The following is a 20018-nucleotide window of genomic DNA, read 5'->3' as shown; positions in this document are numbered from 1 at the left end:
TGGTATTTTGATTCCTCTGGTCCTCCACCTGTTTGTAGCCCAACTCATGTAGAAATGGATTTCATTAATCTCTATATAATTTGAACACATGTTGAAATGCCAAACACTAAGGAATAATTAGAAGACACACTTTTATTTGTTTCCTCGCCGATAGTTAGATGAGAATATTACCACCACTAAGCTCTATGTAGTGTAGTGAGAGCTAGCTAGGTTGTTAGCTTAGCATATCGACTAGAAACAGCTAACCTGGCTTTATTAAACAAAGTTTTTGTATTGATTAAACAAACACAATATGACGTGGTAATGATTGAGCTTCAGAGATGCATGTGGTGGGATTTTTCCACATTCGAACAGAGCATGGGGCTAGCTGTCTCAATCTGTTTCCATTCTTTACGCTAAGCTAAGCTAAGCTAACTGTGTGCTGGCTCTAGATAAGAAAGTGAATTAGCATTTACCAGTAACTATTCTTTAAAAGGACTATCTTACTACAAAGTTTTCATTGACAGTTTAGAAGAGGACGTGGAGTACTTTGAAACACCCCCACTCTGTTGTGGTTCTGGCTTCCCAACATTACATCTGTGAACACACAGTAAACATGTTTATTAGAGAGAGCTTTTGAAAGTTTACCACTCAGGGTTTATTTTTTGCAAAGTAATCCCCCCACTCGAACAACCGCATTATGAAAGGATAAAAAGAGTGGTCTTTCCATGCACTCCCCTGCCGTTATTAGGGTTTTGTGTTGATTCAGTGGGGAGTTTGCAGTGTCAGGTAAGCAGAATATTTTCTTCCCTCTGTGAAAGCAGAATATATATTTATACGCCTCCATATTATCCTCTTTCTCAATCTCTTCTCGCTCTGCCCTTTCCATCTATGACCTATTTAAATTTGGGTTGCATTTTCTTTTACCATGTGCGGTGGTGACAGTGACAGCAAGGCTTACTGCACTCTGAGGTTTGCCCCTTTGGCCTCAGCACTTCCAATCCAGCAGGATAATTACTGAAGCTGCAACGCGCATTCCCCCTGGGTGGAAGTGGCAATATGGGGGTCTCTGGTGTCAACTGAGAAATGAGATGCAACGAGGTAAGCCTGGGTAAGAGAGAGAAAGAGAGGGGAGACAGAGAGAGTTTGTAAAATGGTGTGATGGTGATGGAGAGAGACATTATAAAAGTTTTATTTTTGGCAGCAAAACAGCTGATGCAGAGATGCAAGTAAATGTTTATAGAGAGTGTGAAAAAAGGTTATGAGAAACATTTCAGTCAATGACACATTTTAAAATCTTATCCCATGCCTTTATTTCTCTGTTTCACACACACACACACACACACACACACACACACACACACACACACACACACACACACACACACACACACACACACACACACACAGAGCTGTGGTTCACATACACTTGCCTGTTCTTGTTCTCGTGCTGACCATAACCTAAATATTCTGCTATTAAAGTTTTACAGGAAAGAGAGAAAGGTTAGTGGCGAAAAAAAATCAGATAAGGAGAAGCTCAAGAGCTTTTTATCAAGCATAGGAGAATGGATGAGAGTGTGCTGTGAATAAGTGATCGTAACTATCTGGGCTTCTCTTTAAAAACACCAAGGCCTCTCAGGTAGAACCAAGGTCATACATATGCCCACCTTCTGAATTCTGAGTGTTTTATTGTCCCAGCCTTTCACTCAGCCACCCTAATCGTTGTTTATCATTGATTTAAACCTCTCCTGTCTCAGTAATCAAATCCAGGATATTAGATACTGCCTCTAAGAGAGAGCAATTAAGTGAATCTCCTTTTATTGTGTCAGGGAGTTGGCATACCTAGGCTAGCAGTTTGGTGCCACAGCATCCAAACAAAAAAAGAAAACAACAAATTGACAATTAAAAATGTTCCACTCTGGGCAGACGGAGAAAAAGAAGCGAGTGGCCAAATTGTTCGGTTTAGCAGCCTGATAGATGGTCTGTTGCAAATGTGGGATTGTCAAAAAAACACGGCGCGTTTGGAGAGATCTGAGAGGAGGCGGGGGGGGGGGTTTCGGTGGGAACGAGGATTGCACATTTGAGCCTGCGCGCCCTTCAGCTTGTGTAAGTATATGAGTGGCAGAGACATAGGCCAAAGTTTTCCCTCTTGCATTCTTCCCTCTTCTTCCAGATAATAAGCCTCTCTATGAGCTGTTGCTAGGCTACACAGGTCTGTTGTCATCCTCTGGCAGGTGGCCTTTTCCTTCTTCAAGTCTGTGTGTGTGCGCATAAATTCGTGTGAGCATTGATATCAGCGTGGGAGCCAAACAGATAACTGTATGAAGAGACAGAAAGGCAATGAATTACATCAGTGCTACTTCTTCATCACATTGTTCCACATGTTTGCTTTTGAGTGTGTGTTTATGTGTTTGCATTTTCCACCCATTCATGCAGGAGATGCGCACGTGTGTGTGCTCGTGCTAGCTTCAGTGTAGCTACAAGTCAATCTGACCTTATGTGAGCTCATTCGGCCGAGGCAATAATTAAATTAAGAGGCTGAAACACATTGTAACTAGGCAACAAAATAAGGTCGGGTGTTTTAAAGAAAGCACTTAAAAGCCATTAAAAAATATGCTCGACTGTTGTCCCTCCTGTGACTGTTTTCAGGGGGGTGAAAAGAGAGTTAGCTCAGAAGAAGCCTGACAGATCCATAGATTGGTTTTGAGGTGGGCACGAGAGACACAGACTTGGTTATGGGTCCGATCAATGTGTTTGTTCATAATCAGGACATCTCTGCCTCTCTCTTTCCAGCCCCCGTGTTAACCCCTTCAGTGTCGGGGAGGCACATGAGACCTCTCTGAGCTTCACATGAAATATTTACGACCCCCAAAGAAAACAAAGTGCCGGTGCAACAGTTAAGGATACAATAAGTAAGATTCTCACAAAATTGAGCAGCACTAATGACTCAAAGATTACTTGCCAAGTGTTGAGGTTTTTGGCTTTCAGAGCTCACTCTCCGGTCATCACTCTGTTTTGGATCAAACCCCCCTTGCCCACACACTGACATTTTCAAATGCTCAAAGATGGAGGATGGTGCTGTGAGTGAGTGCCTGGCATCACAAGACATTTTACTCTCCAGCTGAAATGCAAATGACAAAGCGCTATTATTATTAGTGATGAATTACCTCTTCACTACAATTGTCAATTGCATCTCTAATTAACTAATTTGCTCACCTCTGTGCTGGAAACGTGAATTTATGATTGATATAATTTACAGCCCATCAAAATATACAAACCTCGATTAATGATAATTATTTTATAATAAGAATGATTGAACTTTGCACTTTTATTTGATTATAATGGTGTGTTAGTACAGGCCTGTAAAATCAGTAAGCTATTCATCACTGTATGCTGTGCTTAAGGTTTCTGAAATTGTTTTCAACACGGCGTAATGTCCTGTTGTTTTGGCAAAAACAAAGGCAAACTTTGCATTAAGAATTATTTCCGAAGTTAATAATGTTTCCAGACACTCACGCCTCTATTTATTATTATTATCTTTTAAATTACCCAAGTTCTGGAGATGCTAAATACAAAAGGATGGACGTGACTAATACCTGTTGCTTATGGTAATACATATATAAAACAGATGTTACTGACATGTCATGTGTAGAAGTGGTAATGGTTCCTCATGGTTTTATAATGGTTCTTCAAGTACCTGATATGGCACACAGGTTACATTTAATAGAGCTACTGAGCTCTAAAGATCCAGCTACATGTATGTACAGTACTGCTTTGCCTCTGCAAGGCTTTCTACAGTAATGTTAATGTTTAAAGCTGCTATTTGTAGAAGTGTTTAAAGTATCTTTGAACTTATACATATGGTTTTGTTTGTAAAGACACAGCCATGGAGTTCCCCAACTTAGAAATGTTGAAATACTACACATAGGGGCTGTAACAAGTATTTATACAGTTATTTTTGTGTAAGGAAATATAAGATATAATGACCTTTTACAATTCTTCTTTCCCTTGAATATGGTTCCATACAAGAAATGGAACGCTTTAATAAGAGCAAGGAACTCAAGCAGTACCCCGTACTGTCACGACAAGACACCTTTATAGGACTTATTTTTTTTAGCACCATTGGCATTTCTGTGATATTGCAATGTTAGTGTTTTGTTACCTTTCTTTATGGAAACTCTCCAACGCAATTTGTCCAAATTGCTTTTCTGAAAATGTTGCTGCATTCTTTTACTCCAGTTCCATTGTGTTCCTGAAACATTACACACAGACAATACATTGAATTCTTCGCTTTACTTATTCAGTGGGTTCGCCAAGGCAAAGATGAAGCTGGTGAGACTGTTTATCTGCAAAAGAAATACCTGAGACCGACTCCTCAATGATACTTTCTTGGCTTTCAAACTAGCTAAACATTGATTCCCCCTTTCTCATCCTCGGGCATATTATTTATCTGTCTTATTCTCCACCTCTCTCTCTCTCTCTCTCTCTCTCTCTCTCTCTCTCTCTCTCTCTCTCTCTCTCTCTCTCCATCTCTCTCTCCATCTCTCTCTCTCTCTCTCTCTCTCTCTCTCTCTCTCTCTCTCTCTCTCTCTCTCTCTCTCCATCGTTCAATCACTTGTTTATACTCTTCTAATCACTTGCTAATCTCCTCTTCCTCCAGCATTTTGGAGCCCAGGCGTATCGAGCCAGCCCTGCAGAATTCATATGTCCGCGTTTTCCCTTCCAACAGGTGAGGCTGCTAACAATCTAATTCCCCCCCCCCTGTCCCTGAAGTTTGGAGCCTGTTCTAATCTGCGTCTCTGAATTTACGTCCAACTGTAATTCACGTGGGAGTCTGTGCATGCACGCTGTAGCTGCGACTCAGTCCTCCATTGATTCTTATTCTATTTCATGAAACTGTCAGCTTTTATTACATATAAAAGTGCAGCCATTGGGCAATAAATCTTTCTCAGTAGAGATTAAACAATCCTCTGTGAGAATGATGCTAAATATAAGTCACATTAGATTGGAATGTGCTGCACGAATGTGAATCAGAAGTGAGAACATGTGCGTGTGTCTGTGTGAATGTGTGGGTATGTGCATGTACACTTGTGTTTTGTGCGTGTATGTATGGGCCTGTGTGCATTTGTGTGTAAAAACCTGCCGCACGCTATATAATTGAATATGGGGGAAAAAAGGGTTTTATTTGTCCCGGTGTCACTCCTGATGGATGCCCCTCATAAGACAAGCACAATCAGGGATCATTCCTCATCTTTCCTCCCACTCCTTACACTTCCTCTCCATCATATTTTATTCCCTTAGCCCAACCCTTACTCTTTTTTTTCCTCCATTTTATCTTTGTTGGCACTAGTTACAAGTGGTGTCACAGTGAATTTCATGCTGCCACATGTTGTGTGTGTTCTGTCCTAGTTGAAAGGGAAGCAGGCTGTCTTTAATTATAAGTCCTATGACCACCACAAGGCAATGCAAAATGGCAGTTTAGAACAGACGGCTCCACCATTATATATACATACTTTCCCACTTATAAGAGATTATACATTCTGCATGGGGGGGATATTGGGAGGCCACAGCATTGTTGTATGATTTTTCAGTGGTTTGGTAACAGCCGGTGCACGTTTCCTCCATCCTTTGAGCGTTAGGTTTTGGATGTAAGCCATTTTTTTGGGTGCTGCCACAAGCTCTAAGAGTGGAACATGACTCACGCTGCTTGTGCACATCTTCACACATTGTTGAACTAACAGAGAACAGAAGTCATTCATGCCAATGGAGGATGAATGACGAACAATACAAGACTAGTGCCCCCTTTTGGTGATTGGATTCGTCATCAGATTAAAGATATATTGGACTTTTCCTAGGGGCAAATGTAATATGCATCTCTGAAATCTAAACAACATTTTATGTAATCACACTATGGACTTTTCTTTCATACCTTTGACAGCTTCTACACTGGATGCGTTCAGCCACAGTTTTGCTGTGCACTAGTGGCGTATCAGCTTGCTCCCAGCTACAGTATGCACAACAAAAATGAATACAGTTATACGTGCAAGCACAAAGAAAATAGACACAGTATAAAAATATGCTTTTGGTTGCAGATACGCACTTAAAGTGTGAAGCGCAAGGTATTACATGGCCGGGATACACGGCTGTATTGATGCAAACAGAAAGGTGTCTGTTAAACATGTGAGGCGTATGCTGCACAATGTGTCCGGTGTCAACAGCCTGTGAATGAAACAGCCATGGGAAGAACATCCATGGCAATTTGGTAAAGTGCTGCCCATGTTCAAGATTTAACACTAAAGTCATTTAATTGTTGAATTAGAGCATGGATTATGTTTATGAGTTTTAAAGGGTCCTCTCACAATTTAGATAGACATTTGTGACATTTCTGCTGCATGTCATTTTTGCTTGTAGGAATATATGAAAACTGTCGACAGCTAAGTTTGTTTTTTATCATCCAAGGCCGACCGGAGCCTGCCAGTTTTAGGCCCAAACATGATTAAAATCCCAATCGAGTCAGAGCATGAGAATGAAAGCTCTAATTATCAGCACATTTGTTGCTATTCAATGTCCTAAAAATACTTTTTTTAGTGGTGTGAGGGCCAAAATCTAAATTAAATTCCCCTCCATTGTATTAGGATAGAATCATGCCAGGGCAATCAAAACTTAATCTCACTAATTCCATTTGGGGCATTTCAGGGAAAGTGTGTTTTTTCATTATTATCAACCGTGTGCTTATTCACAATACAGCTAAAGATAAAACACCAAGAAGACACAGTATTCACGACGTTGAAAGATATCCATATCAACAAGCACCACCATGCCCCCAGCTAAGTAGGTCCACGACTGTGATCACAGACTAGGGGGCTTATCCCCCCTTTACCATGTTACATCTATAGATATAACACTTGTTGCTCGCTTGTTAGCTGTGACAGAGAAATTGAAGAATGCATCCTGATGTGTGATCACAGCTATCTGACTGTTACTCGTACTGTCCAATCGTAAGCGTATTAGCTACCGAAAGGTGCAAAGATGACACATATTTTGTGTCCTTATTAATGCGTCTCTGCTATTTTAAACAAAGCCATTTCTTCACAGCAGTAAAAACCCTCACAGTTTTATTGTTATTAATGTGTCTGAGTAGAAATATTGAGTGCATATCTTTGAATCAGCTTATTTTCCACTGTGCACAGCGTGTGTGTGTGTGTATCTGCGTGTAGCCTCCACCTTCAAAGCCACTGCATGCTGATTGTTCTCTAAATGATGACTCCATCCTAAAATATGTGCCCTCGCCGTGGTCATTTATATTCATAATTTGTAATTATTGTGAGTCAAAAGCTTATCCACGGTGGGTTGAGTCTTTATTCGCGCTAAGTGTTGTCTGTGTGTGCAGTTGTGTCTGCATGTGATGCATCATACATCTGATAGGTGGGAATAAAACTAAGATAGAACTCTAAAGCTGCCCTTATTCACCTTGTGTGGTGAACAGCAGTTGCCGGAGGGGCCCATTTCTCAGTTAGCTTCAAACAGAAAGTCTAATAGCTGCTCAAAGGACACACGCGTTTCACGCTGTCCCCTTCTTCCCTCTCCTCTCTTTTTACTGAGGCAGAAATATGCCTTGTTGTGGTGGAATGAGTAAAGATTTGACTGACTCAATGAAACCCGTTATTAATATTTAAAAAGTCTCTTTAAACTTACATGGCACAATTGCCTTGTTGAACCAAATAAGAGGGAGAGGAACAAGAGAGAAGTAAATGAGTGCAAAAAGGGAGAACGGAGCACATCCTTTTAAAGAGGCTTTCTGTTTTCCGCCTGCAAGATGGTTGGAGTCCTGAAACTCGGCTTCTAAGATCTACACTTGGAATAATGATGTGGTACTAAGTAAAGCCTTTGTAAAGCACAGCAAAACTGAGCTACTATGTGGATCACATGGCCCCTTTATATTATTACACACTAAAGGAAGGGTGACACTTTTTCTTCTCATGTCTTGACATACTAAATGAGTAAACATGCACCCTGTGGCACATGGAGTTTGCACGGAGCACAAAAAACAAAATCAGCATATAGCTCACATTAATATGGAATGCCTCCACCCACCTCTTCACATGGAAGACAGAGGGGAGGAGATGAAGGTACAGGAAGAGAGTGATGAGGTAGATGAGGTGAAAAAAGGATAGGAGAGACGAAAGAAAAGGGGGGTGAGATGATTTGGTTTATCTGAAGCAGAGGGTTACTGCTGTCTGCATGTTAAAAAGCTAGGCTCAAGAATCCAAAACATTGCACATTGTTTCGATTGTATTATCTTTTTATTTGCTTCCTTCAGTTCCAAAAACATACGTGAAGCCTGTTTTCTTTCCGTAAATGTGGTGACATTTTTGAGCTAATTCTCCCAGAGATCACCTGTATGGCTGGGATTATTTGGTTAAGAAGACCTTTTGGGCTAATACTGCATCGTCTTTGTAGATAAGTTCTACTGTATTTGTGCCGTAGCTGACGTTGCGCGTCTGATGAGCTCCTGTTGCCAGTAGGGATTGCAGGCAGTGAAGGCAACATTAAGGAAAACGCACATTAGCAAAGCTATTTCCACTGCACACCTTCTGCTCACCAAGTTTAGCCACATTGGTTGTTAAGCTCATGCCAACTATTTTCTTTCCTGAACAAACCAAACATCCCTTTGTGCGAAGGATTTTTCTTTACTGCAGCAAATGTAAAAAGCCTTCATGAACTTCTATCGAATGGGTATACCGTAGGTTTATCACTTCAAGAATGCAGAACAATCAGCAGAAAGAAAGCAAAAATGCTTCTTTTGACATGAAATGGATTAGGAGGAGGAGAAAGAACACGGCCAGGAGGCAAAATGTCCAATTGATTGTGTTTTATAGGTTAGTTTTGATACAGTATTATTTGCAGCAGTAAGATGTTTCCTGAAAATGGAACCTTACGAATCAACTCTGTTTTCTATCATCAAGTGAAACACTTTTTGGTAGCATCAAAGGCAGAGAACACAAAATGCCTTTGAAATGAATTAGTTCAACCTTTTTTTTAATCCCTCTTAAATTCCGCTACGCTTCTCATCAACAATCTTTTTTTGTGGCACTGTATTTTCTCCGAATTTCCGATGCCATTTTCTCTGTGCCTCCTTTTGTGTACCTCAAGTGAGCCTTTAGGATCTAGGCTGACGGCAGCAGGCTTGATAACTGGAACTCCACACCAAACAATGGGGGTGAATCGGTGTCAAAATGTCGCAACCCGATCTGTGTCAGACACAAGGCAGGTGAGAGGTGAGCGCTGCAGCATTTTATGTTTCAGCAGTGTCAGAAGAAAGAAATTGAAAAGGGTGACATGGTTTTTAACAGCCATTAGACCCTTTCTTCTCAGTCACACCGTAGCATATGCTCTTTTCTCTTTTCTACCACCTTTTCTTCGGGCTGTTTGCCTCAAGTGACCTCCCTTTTCATCTCCCTCATACCATGCCCACATCCTCTTCCCCCTGTCCTTTTTCTCAACAGCATGTTTGTGTCTCGCAAGTTTTCATTTGTTCCTTCTGTATCTTTAGCCTCAGATTATCAGCAAATTAATCATCAAATAACATTAATTAAAAAAAAAAAATTCTTTTTTTCTAGGTAACTATTTCAACCATTTATCTTTTAGCCTACTTTCATCTTACAAGTTCAACTCTTTATTCTTGACTTTATGCTAACTAGTTCAACTGTTTAGGCTATTTATGACTTTTAGCTAATGCTTTCAACAGTTTACCAGAAGCATATCCAAGGGTTCTATGTTTCCCAGCTCAATATCCTCTTAAGAGAGCTTTCAAATATCTTATGTTCTCAATCACCCACATAGCCTAGCCTACATCTTATAACCCACTGATGTTATAGTTGGGCAAGACAGTTTTCAGGCAAGACAGTTTTCTTGACTTTGAACATTGATATATTCCACAGTGGCTGAATGGATTTTTACCACTTTAATATTTACATCTACCTTCGTTCTTTTGCAATTTGAAGTGCGAAGAAAGACTTTACTGATCTCTTACAATTCGGATCCTTGGAACATAGGACCGTGGGAATAGCCTATACAGTTTATCCATAACTATTTCAACTGTTTATCCATTTCTGTTAGCTAACTATCGCAAAACTGTTTAGCCTATTCATTTCTGTTAGCTAACTATCGCAAAACTGTTTAAAGTCTCTCAACCTTGACACACAGAGGGGGAAAAAGCCAGTTTGAAGCATCCTTTTTTATGGTGGTGTCTTTTTCTCCTTGAAAGTGATCATATCAAAAGGCAGCTCCTCTGAAGCGCCTCTCTATCAATGATCTTGAACCAACACAGACATTTCCTTTACACCTCGGAATACAACAACGTTTATCCACTGTTAGCTAACTATTTCAACTGTTTATCCATTGCTGTTAGCTAACTATCTCAAAATGTTTTATCCATTAGGCTACTGTTAGCTAACTATCTCAAAACTGATTATTCATTACTGTTAGCTAACTATTTCAACTGTTTATCCATTGCTGTTAGCTAACTATCTCAAAATGTTTTATCCATTAAGCTACTGTTGGCTAACTATCTCAAAACTGATTATTCATTACTGTTAGCTAACTATTTCAACTGTTTAGGCTATCCATTGCTGTTAGCTAACTATCTCAAAACTGATTATTCATTGCTTTTAGCTAGCTATTCCAACTTTTATGCCTGAATGCTAATTAGTTTTCGGAAACTCTCAATTGCAACACCTGGTGTTAAATATATCATATATGACTCAGGTTGATGGGCAGCTTAGCCTACTCTTTATTGTAAATACAGCAAAGATCAGCATTGCACCAATGTTTTATTAACAGAGGATACCAAGATAGAAAGATGATTTGAGATTTTATTTCTGACGCCTGCATGTGTTGGATAGCGTGGGGCTTTGGCAAGAGAGCTAGTATGAAACAGTGTGGGATTTTTGTCTGTTAGGAAGTGACAACTAGAGAGAGAGGATTTTTCTTCTTCTTCTGTTGACCATCAAAGTGACGGCATAAAAGACATATCACTGCCAGGCCAATATTTCCCTGTCATCCAAACAGCATCCAAATGTTATTCTCTCCTTGATATTTTTTATTTGAATTTCATCGTTTGGACGTGAGCGAAGACACAAAGCAACGCAGCAACGCACAATGATGCGAGCACACAGGGTGACGTTGATGTGCACACACACACACACACACACACATGCATAGCCCACGCAGATTTACATATTTATGAGATCTCTCTGTCTCACTGTTTCACTGAACATGCCCATACTCACACACCGGCCATCCCATAATAAGCATGTACACATAGCTAACCACTACTACAGACATGTGTTACGAGTGCATGCAGAACCTACACTACAGTGCAAATCATTGAGAATAATCAATCAGTAATAGCATCTTTTGACTGCAGATTTCTTCCCTTTGCTCTCTAGTGTCTTAAATATTTTGACTATTTGACATCAAATGCATACGTGAATGTTAATGAGGCAGATCTCAGTCCCCTAATCGCACACACATATACGCACATGCACAAAAAAGACTGGGTATGAAAAAGCAGCACGCTGCAGTCAGAAGCATCTCATCTCAGAAACCTAAGAGGGGAGCAGAGCTCTTTGTAGTTTACAGCTTCGTTATTGTACAGTCGAGCTCCATTATTGGCGGCTTGATTCAAGATAGGTAGAAGACTGCTTGTGGACATAGTGCAGCCCCTGTGTGATCTTCTGATTGTCACTTCCGGAAAATTGTCTCTCAACTTTGACACACAGACGTGGAAAAAGCCAGTTTGAAGCATCCTTTTTTATGGTGGTGTCTTTTTCTCCTTGAAAGTGATCATATCAAAAAGGCAGCTCCTCTGAAGCGCCAGCACAACACAGAAATTTCCTTTACACCTCGGAATACAACATCTGACTCTATTAATTGCGTAGTAGCCAAGACTCAAGGCTCTCAAACACACACTTGTCTTCATCTTTATCTGCTGAGGATTCTGAAGATTATTCCTTGTAGCATTGTGCTTATGCCAAGATCTACACGTTTCATTTATGTGCACTCAATACTTTCTATGTGTCCATGGAGCTCTTGTGGTTAATAAATGTGTCAACAATTTGCAGTGAAATATTGAAATACCTCAAATATATGCACAATATAGTCATGAATACAATGGGGCCTTTCAAGAGGCAGTGTGAAGGCTTCGGAGAAGTGTTGCTATTATTTTTACACCCTGTTTTTACACTACTACTGGGTTTGAATGTGGCTTTTGTATCAACAATCTCTTATTCTGTCTCAAAGGGTGTTTGTCTGGCACGTCGTCTAACCTGTGCATTCACAGAGTGACACACTATGTAATCAAACCCGTAGAAAATAGCTGCTGCAAAAGTAAAGATTTTATGAAGTCAATTGGAAAATACCACCTTGCAAGACCTCTTGAAGTAGACTCGACTCTCTAGGAACGCCATACAGTCAGCTCTTTTATCTGGGTCTGTGTGAGATGCAGAGTTTAAACCAGGAAGTGCGGAGTCACCCTTGTAAAACGTTGAGTAGTGCACTTTAGGAAACCAGTCCCCTTTAAAAGAGACGTGCCCGGGATAGACATGCAACCTCAAATCACACTCCTGCCTGCACACTGCCTTGATAAAATAGTTTGCCTGAGCCTAGAGCATTTCATTGTTTGTGCTACTCAGAGTTAAGCACTGATCTGGGTATAAAAAGTCCATAGCAAACACTGGGGCCTTTGCATATCATAGCCCTCCTATTTTGATGCAATTACTTTTTTTTGGAGATTTCTGTCCAAAAGATTTTTTTTTGCAATTACCAACACATTTGAAGCGGCGCTGTTTCAACGGCAGCTGCACGTGTGGCGTCCTTAACTTGAATTTGTGTGCAAGAAATGTGTGTAGCTTGTCAAGATCTGTTTGCAATCAAGTCACCACAATTAGTTTATGTAGTTCAATTATGCTTGGTGATATAAAAAACAAATTCAATTGAAGTGTTCAATCGAACACGTGCGAACACATTATCTGTAATAATTACATTAAGCAGCACTCGTAGGTGTGAATGAAGTTTCTGACCTCTGATATTCAGCACTCTGTGGGTTGAGGTATACCAAACCAATTATTACCTAATAACCAACCAGTACTCAGAGGAAATTATTATTATTATTAGTGGATAACATTTTCAAAACAAATACCTTTGAAAAGTCCAGGTTATATCTGAATTAGTTCTGATTAATTAATTGAGGCAATTAGGCCAGGTAGCAGTTCGCTCAGTTAGTAAAGCCACAGGGTGCACATACACCGGTGCACCCTGTTGCTTTACTGTGCAACATGCATCAATAATGATTGATTTTAGAAGCTAAGAGGGTTTTCTACGAGCTCCTTTATTTTGACATGTTTTTCCAAATGCAGCACCTTCGAGCGAGTGAACGTGCACACTGACGCTGTAATTGTAACGTGATGAAAACATGCTTGTCCCCATGAGTTTCATGTCATCAATCTGTACTAGACCTACGGCATTTAAGAATGTAGCACATGGCAATAATGAGAAAAGAGAAGATATAGAGGCTGAAAACATTCAAACATTTCAGCCAGAAGAGATTAATTTATTCGGCGAAGGTCGGAGCGGAGGACAAAGACGAGAGGGAAACTGGCAGATAAATTGCACAAATCAAATCATGATCATGACAAATGTATAGCATATAACATCTTTGATTCCAGAGCTTCTTAAGATGCTCTTGGCATGTGGTTAACCTAATATTGTTTCTAAAAGCACTGGTGGGCCTCAGAGCACCATCTTTGTGCCTCGCTTTCTGCCAAATGGTTAGATTGAAGAAAAAAAAGAAAAATTCTAAGTAATTTACAAAGATATTAATTTCTATCATGCATGATTTAAATGCATGCAATGAATATCACGACACATCATCGGGTAGAGACCAACAGTTAGCTAACGCTCCCCCGTATGCAGTGACACAAAATGGATCAGATTTTTTTAAAAAGAAAAAGTGATGTGGGAGACAACCCTGCGCCATTAAAAGCTCCAAAGCGTGTTGAGGAAATATTACATTTAGATTTATGATTTATTTCGGTCATTCTAGCTGACGGATGCATTACACATATTTAGAGCCAAGTTGATTTCTTCTCCTTTTTTTGTCATGAAATGTTTGTTTTTTCTTATTTATTGGGGAAGGTGGTCCTCTGAATCAGAAGTGAGCCTTTGGTTACAAAAGGTTGAGAACCCTTAAGTTAAATGACATCAAATGAGGCTTTATATGTATGTGTTCAGTCTGCCATGTCCACCTGCTCAATGTAAAATGTAATGATTCTTAAGTTTAACTCGAATTTCAAAAAGACAGACGATGGGGCCTATTTACTTATGAAGATGACCCTCCTCATCTGTGTGTAAAACAGATTACACTAAATCTCTCTCTCTCTTTCTGTTTTTCAGGACTGCGGTAACCCGTGTAAACAGAGGTACGTGTGAAGACAGCCAGACGCAAAGTAATTGTGTTTCAGCTGAGGACATCTCTGCAAATTCACTGGACTCTCTTATTTCCCCCCCTGTTAGCAGCCTAATAAATGTTTGCATCGTCCGACTATAGTTAGCTATATATATACTGCTGCTTTGGGACTGAACCACAATGAGACTCATCAAGTGAGGCAAAGGACACATCCGCCACCAGTCAGTGCTTTAGTTCATTAGTGAGCATCTTTATGCTGTGTGCACACACAAGTGAGGCCCTTAATACAAAATGCAAACAGTATGCACTTTCCAAATGAATTGAGTGATGCGTAGTAATAACAAAATCTCATTGTGCTGTGGTGATAGTGAAATGGCGATTATTCAACAGTGCAGTCATTTTCGCCAACGGACCATCTCATACATAATGCATGCAAATCATTGCATTTTTTCTCCATTCTGGGCTACAATGCATATTTCATCAAGTCAGTGAAATATTAAGCACTCTTACTATTTGATATTCTCTTCTAAAGGCGATTTCAGTTTGTGTATTTTCTTCATCACTCGTGTCTCCTCTGGGAACACACTTCCGGGGATGTCATTATTAGGCTTGTTTGTTTACTAGAGAGACGTTTGATTGGTTAATACCGGAGTAATGATCAGTGAGGCAACCAATCACTTCAAGAGATTATCAAGGCTCAGAGGACATTGATCTGTAAGAGGGTTCAGGGCTGAACGGCAGGTTGGGCTCATTCCAACTGATTTGATTGAAATTACAGAAGCTCAAACTGTGAGGCATGTCTTCCTCCCTCTGCCCTCAAATTTTAAATGTCAACTGTTATTCAGGTGAAGAGATTGATGAGACATTGGTGGAGGAGAAGAGGGAGAGGTGTGTTCAGCGCATTAATTCAAGAATATAGAAGCAAAGTTCTGCTTCTTACCACTCAAACTTATAATACAATGAGAAGACATGACAGGGTTAGGGTTAGGGTTAGGGTTCTGAAACCTTACATTCCTCTCCTGCACGGTCACTAAGTTGCTGTACTGTACTTTATGGCGCTGTTTTGTCATGAAATTATCTTAAATTAATGAAAAATGATGTCAAATGTCAAAAGTTATTCTCTGCTAAATATGCAAAGGTTACTGGGTGTAAAAGTTTTATAAAATGTGGTTCAAATTTGACATTTGTCATAAACATTTTTGTCATTTAAGAAGAACACACCCAGTGGCAGAAGAGCTGTTGATGTTACTTTTAGACCCTCTAAGATAGGGGTCTTGAACGTTTTTCAGGCCAAGGACCCCCAAACTGGTGTAGCATAGAGCAGGGACTTGAGGGGGGGTGCAGTCGGAGTTCTGTGCGAAGGGGGTGGGGTGCTGTGATGTGAGTGTGCAAAGGAGATTCATTTTTTTTAATAAAAAAAATAATATTTATAAAAGAAATTTGCTTTATCTACAAACAATTTTGCGACCCCCCCCCCCGTGCAGCACCCCCTGTTGAAGACCTATGGTCTAGGGCTAAGGTTAGGGTTGGGTTAAGAAAGGTTATAGACACTTTCAAGTGTCTATAACCCACTGTGATGTGAATGTGCAAAAATAAATAAATATCTACAAACAATTTCGCGACCCACCTGCGGTACCTCCGTGGACCCCCTGTTGAAGACCTATGCTCTAAAACATAGATATTCAACAGGGGGTCCGCAACACCCAGGGGGTTGCAAAATTGTTTGTAGATTATTTTGTTTTGTTTTTTGCACATCCACCCCCATCCCCGTCCCACAGAACTCTGACAGCACCCCCCCTCGCACAGAACGCAGACAGCACCCTGACCTCGTTTGAATACCGCTGCAGTAGGGGGTCCCTGCTCCATGCTACACCAGTTCGGGGGTCCTTGGCCTGTAAAACGTTGAAGACCCTGCTCTAAGACAGCTGAGAGAACATATTTTTAGAGAAACTTGAGGGATGATTCCAGGAGATTTATGCTATTATCGCGTCTACTTACAAGTGATTGTAACTATTATTTATAGAACGTACTCCAATATTGCTGTCATCTCTAATTCAAATAATTAATTAGAAATAATGTTTGAGAAATATTATTAGCTTTGTTGCCAAGAGTTAGATGAGAGGACTGACTCCACTCTCATCTCTGTGTGCTTTCTACGCTCAAGTTAAAGATAGTTAAAAAGTTGCCCAATTTAAACGGATTTTAAGACAAGTGACAGAAATGAACCAATCTTTTCGTGCTGTCTTAATATCAGGCATATGATGAAGTTTTTTTTTAATTATGGTATCTGACGATGGTCTTTGTGCAATTATGCAAATAATTTGGGTTTTATCATGCATCATTTATCTTATGCCATCAAATGACCATGAAGTGTAATTAAAAAAACGTTACAGAACAGTCGAAGGCCTCTGTTGTTCACCATGTATTATAATCTGGCCAGTGTCTGCCTTATGATTCTATATTCTGACCTTTACTTTTAGCACCTTGATTAGGTGTTTTGAAACTCTGAAACACTTTGCCAGGATAAAGCATAATTCCCTGTTTTATCAAAATAGGTAGTTAGACGTTTTGATGTATCAAAGTTAGAAATTGTGTTCTTTAATTAGAGTTCTTCTCTCAGTGCAATTACTATATTGTGATGATATCATCATCTCTCTAAGCTTCATTAAATGATGGTCTGTTTTTTAAAAAGAAACATAATACTGATATCTGAGTTAAAAGAGTCTATTGGTAACCAGCAGATACAATGTTTGGGACATTTTGTTTGACCTCGTTGTGTCAATTAGGTTGTAGACCAATCTCCATAATAAAATCTGTACTTTCTGAGTAAGCGCCAGACAAATTGTCTTCCGTCTTGGCAATATCCATTTCATTAGAGTGAAACTCATATTTGAATACCAACAAGGCTGCTGTTGTCACACAACTTGTGGCAGGTGTTCAAATTGATAATATTGGCCGAGTATCCACAATACTTATACAGTATCTGCACAGTATGTGCAATACTTATACAGTATCTGGATAGTATCTGCAATACTTATACAGTATCTGCATAGTATGTGCAATACTTATACAGTATCTGCACAGTATCTACAATACTTATACAGTATCTGCACAGTATGTGCAATACTTATACAGTATCTTCACAGTATCTACAATACTTATACAGTATCTTCACAGTATATGCAATACTTATACAGTATCTGCACAGTATCCACAATACTTATACAGTATCTGCACATTATCTTCACTGTATGTGCAATACTTATACAGTATCTGCACATTATCCACAATACTTATACAGTATCTGCACAGTATCCACAATACTTATACAGTATCTGCACATTATCTTCACTGTATGTGCAATACTTATACAGTATCTGCACATTATCTGCACAGTATCCACAATACTTATACAGTATCTGCACATTATCTGCACAGTATGTGCAATACTTATACAGTATCTGCACATTATCTGCACAGTATGTGCAATACTTATACAGTATCTGCACATTATCCACAATACTTATACAGTATCTTCACAGTATATGCAATACTTATACAGTATCTGCACAGTATGTGCAATACTTATACAGTATCTTCACAGTATCTACAATACTTATACAGTATCTTCACAGTATATGCAATACTTATACAGTATCTGCACAGTATCCACAATACTTATACAGTATCTGCACATTATCTTCACTGTATGTGCAATACTTATACAGTATCTGCACAGTATCCACAATACTTATACAGTATCTGCACATTATCTTCACTGTATGTGCAATACTTATACAGTATCTGCACATTATCTGCACAGTATCCACAATACTTATACAGTATCTGCACATTATCTGCACAGTATGTGCAATACTTATACAGTATCTGCACATTATCCACAATACTTATACAGTATCTTCACAGTATATGCAATACTTATACAGTATCTGCACATTATCTGCACATTATCTGCAATACTTATACAGTATCTGCACATTATCTGCACAGTATCTGCAATACTTATACAGTATCTGCACAGTATCCACAATACTTATACAGTATCTGCACATTATCTGCACAGTATCCACAATACTTATACAGTATCTGCACAGTATTTGCACAGTATCCACAATACTTATACAGTATCTGCACAGTATGTGCAATACTTATACAGTATATGCACATTATCTGCACAGTATCTGCAATACTTATACAGTATCTGCACAGTATCCACAATACTTATGCAGTATCTGCACAGTATGTGCAATACTTATACAGTATCTGCACATTATCTGCACAGTATCTGCAATACTTATACAGTATCTGCACAGTATCCACAATACTTATACAGTATCTGCACATTATCTGCAATACTTATACAGTATCTGCACATTATCTGCACAGTATCCACAATACTTATACAGTATCTGCACATTATCTGCACAGTATCCACAATACTTATACAGTATCTCCACATTATCTTCACTGTATGTGCAATACTTATACATTATCCGCACAATATCTTCTTAGTATGTGCAATACTTATACAGTATCCAACAAACTAATACCGTATCCCCAATACTAATACATTATCCGTACACAGGAGGTAAATAAACTTATAATACATGATCTCCGTTGATAGCATTTTTCAGCATGTCAATAGCATTTCTCGGGACAAGAAAGGCAGTGATTTCTGTATAAAAGGGAACAAGCAAGCACATTGATCGCTTGCTAAGGGCAGTGTTAGCTGGCATTTAGCTCAGAGATCAGTAACATACTTTTTGCTCAATTCTGAAAGGGCTCTGAGAATCTATGAAAGTGTCCATTGTTTGACTGACGAGTCATTTTTCAAGGCCAGCAGCTCGACTGGATGTTTGAGCTCCTGCTGTGGCAGCTTCTCACCGCTGTGGTAATGGAGGATTCATATGTAAGTTGTAAGTCATTTTCTAACAAGTTGCAAGATTCAGTTTATTTCCCTAATAGCATGTGTTTCACTTCTTCAGTGTTAATGTGTTTTCTTATTTGAGGCTGTACAGCCCTGATCTGTGCAGAAATGTGTTTGCTGAATAAAAGGCATTTACTGACTGAAGTATCTTTCACATTTATATTTCTGTCACTCAAGCACCTTGTTGACTTGTGATATAATGGCAGTTCTCTCTCTCTCTCTGCAGAAGTATTCACGGCCGGTAAGCGTGCAACAAGCTCTTAGCTAATTTTCACTTTTCTCTCTGAATACATATTGCAAAATAATCACTTCAATTATGTGTTAATGTATGTTAAATGACAAGTACGGCATTGAATACTTAGATTAACAGTCTCTTTTAAAAATGATTACAACTAATGCCTTTGTTCAGTGGTGTGGTTGAGTAGTGACAAATTGACTGATTTGTATGATGGAGACACTGAACTGGAGAAGTTGCTGATGAGATGCTGGGATCTGGGAGGAATGATTTAAAGCCTCCAATGCATGGCGGCGATTAACAGTGTTTTTTGCGGTTTATCAACTTATATGTTGACACAGATGATGTGTCACTTATTACAGTTTAAGAGTTGTGCAGCCGTTGTCTTC

The 20018-nt window shown here is 39.4% G+C and overlaps 1 protein-coding gene across 4 annotated transcripts in view; it reads left to right on the top strand.

The window, feature by feature from the left end:
- The window catches only part of LOC115016106 (uncharacterized), a 53172-nt gene that overhangs the window by 17121 nt on the left and 16033 nt on the right, over positions 1 to 20018 (top strand). Inside the window, exons 6-8 of one of the 4 annotated variants that reach the window (XR_003833063.1) lie at positions 925 to 1080; positions 4640 to 4708; positions 14434 to 14459. Coding sequence is in view for 2 of the 4 variants with exons in the window: in XM_029443773.1 (XP_029299633.1) it covers positions 4640 to 4708; positions 14434 to 14469 (105 nt within the window). In the remaining 2 variants the exon portion in view is untranslated. Of the gene's footprint in view, positions 1 to 924; positions 1091 to 4639; positions 4709 to 14433; positions 16091 to 20018 lie in introns of those variants that run through there. The other 3 variants (XR_003833064.1, XM_029443773.1, XM_029443774.1) reach the window with 3 other exon arrangements.

This window comes from Cottoperca gobio, chromosome 11 (assembly GCF_900634415.1).
Source record: "Cottoperca gobio chromosome 11, fCotGob3.1, whole genome shotgun sequence".
Lineage (NCBI taxonomy): Eukaryota > Metazoa > Chordata > Actinopteri > Perciformes > Bovichtidae > Cottoperca > Cottoperca gobio.
This window is presented reverse-complemented; position numbering and strand designations above follow the sequence as displayed.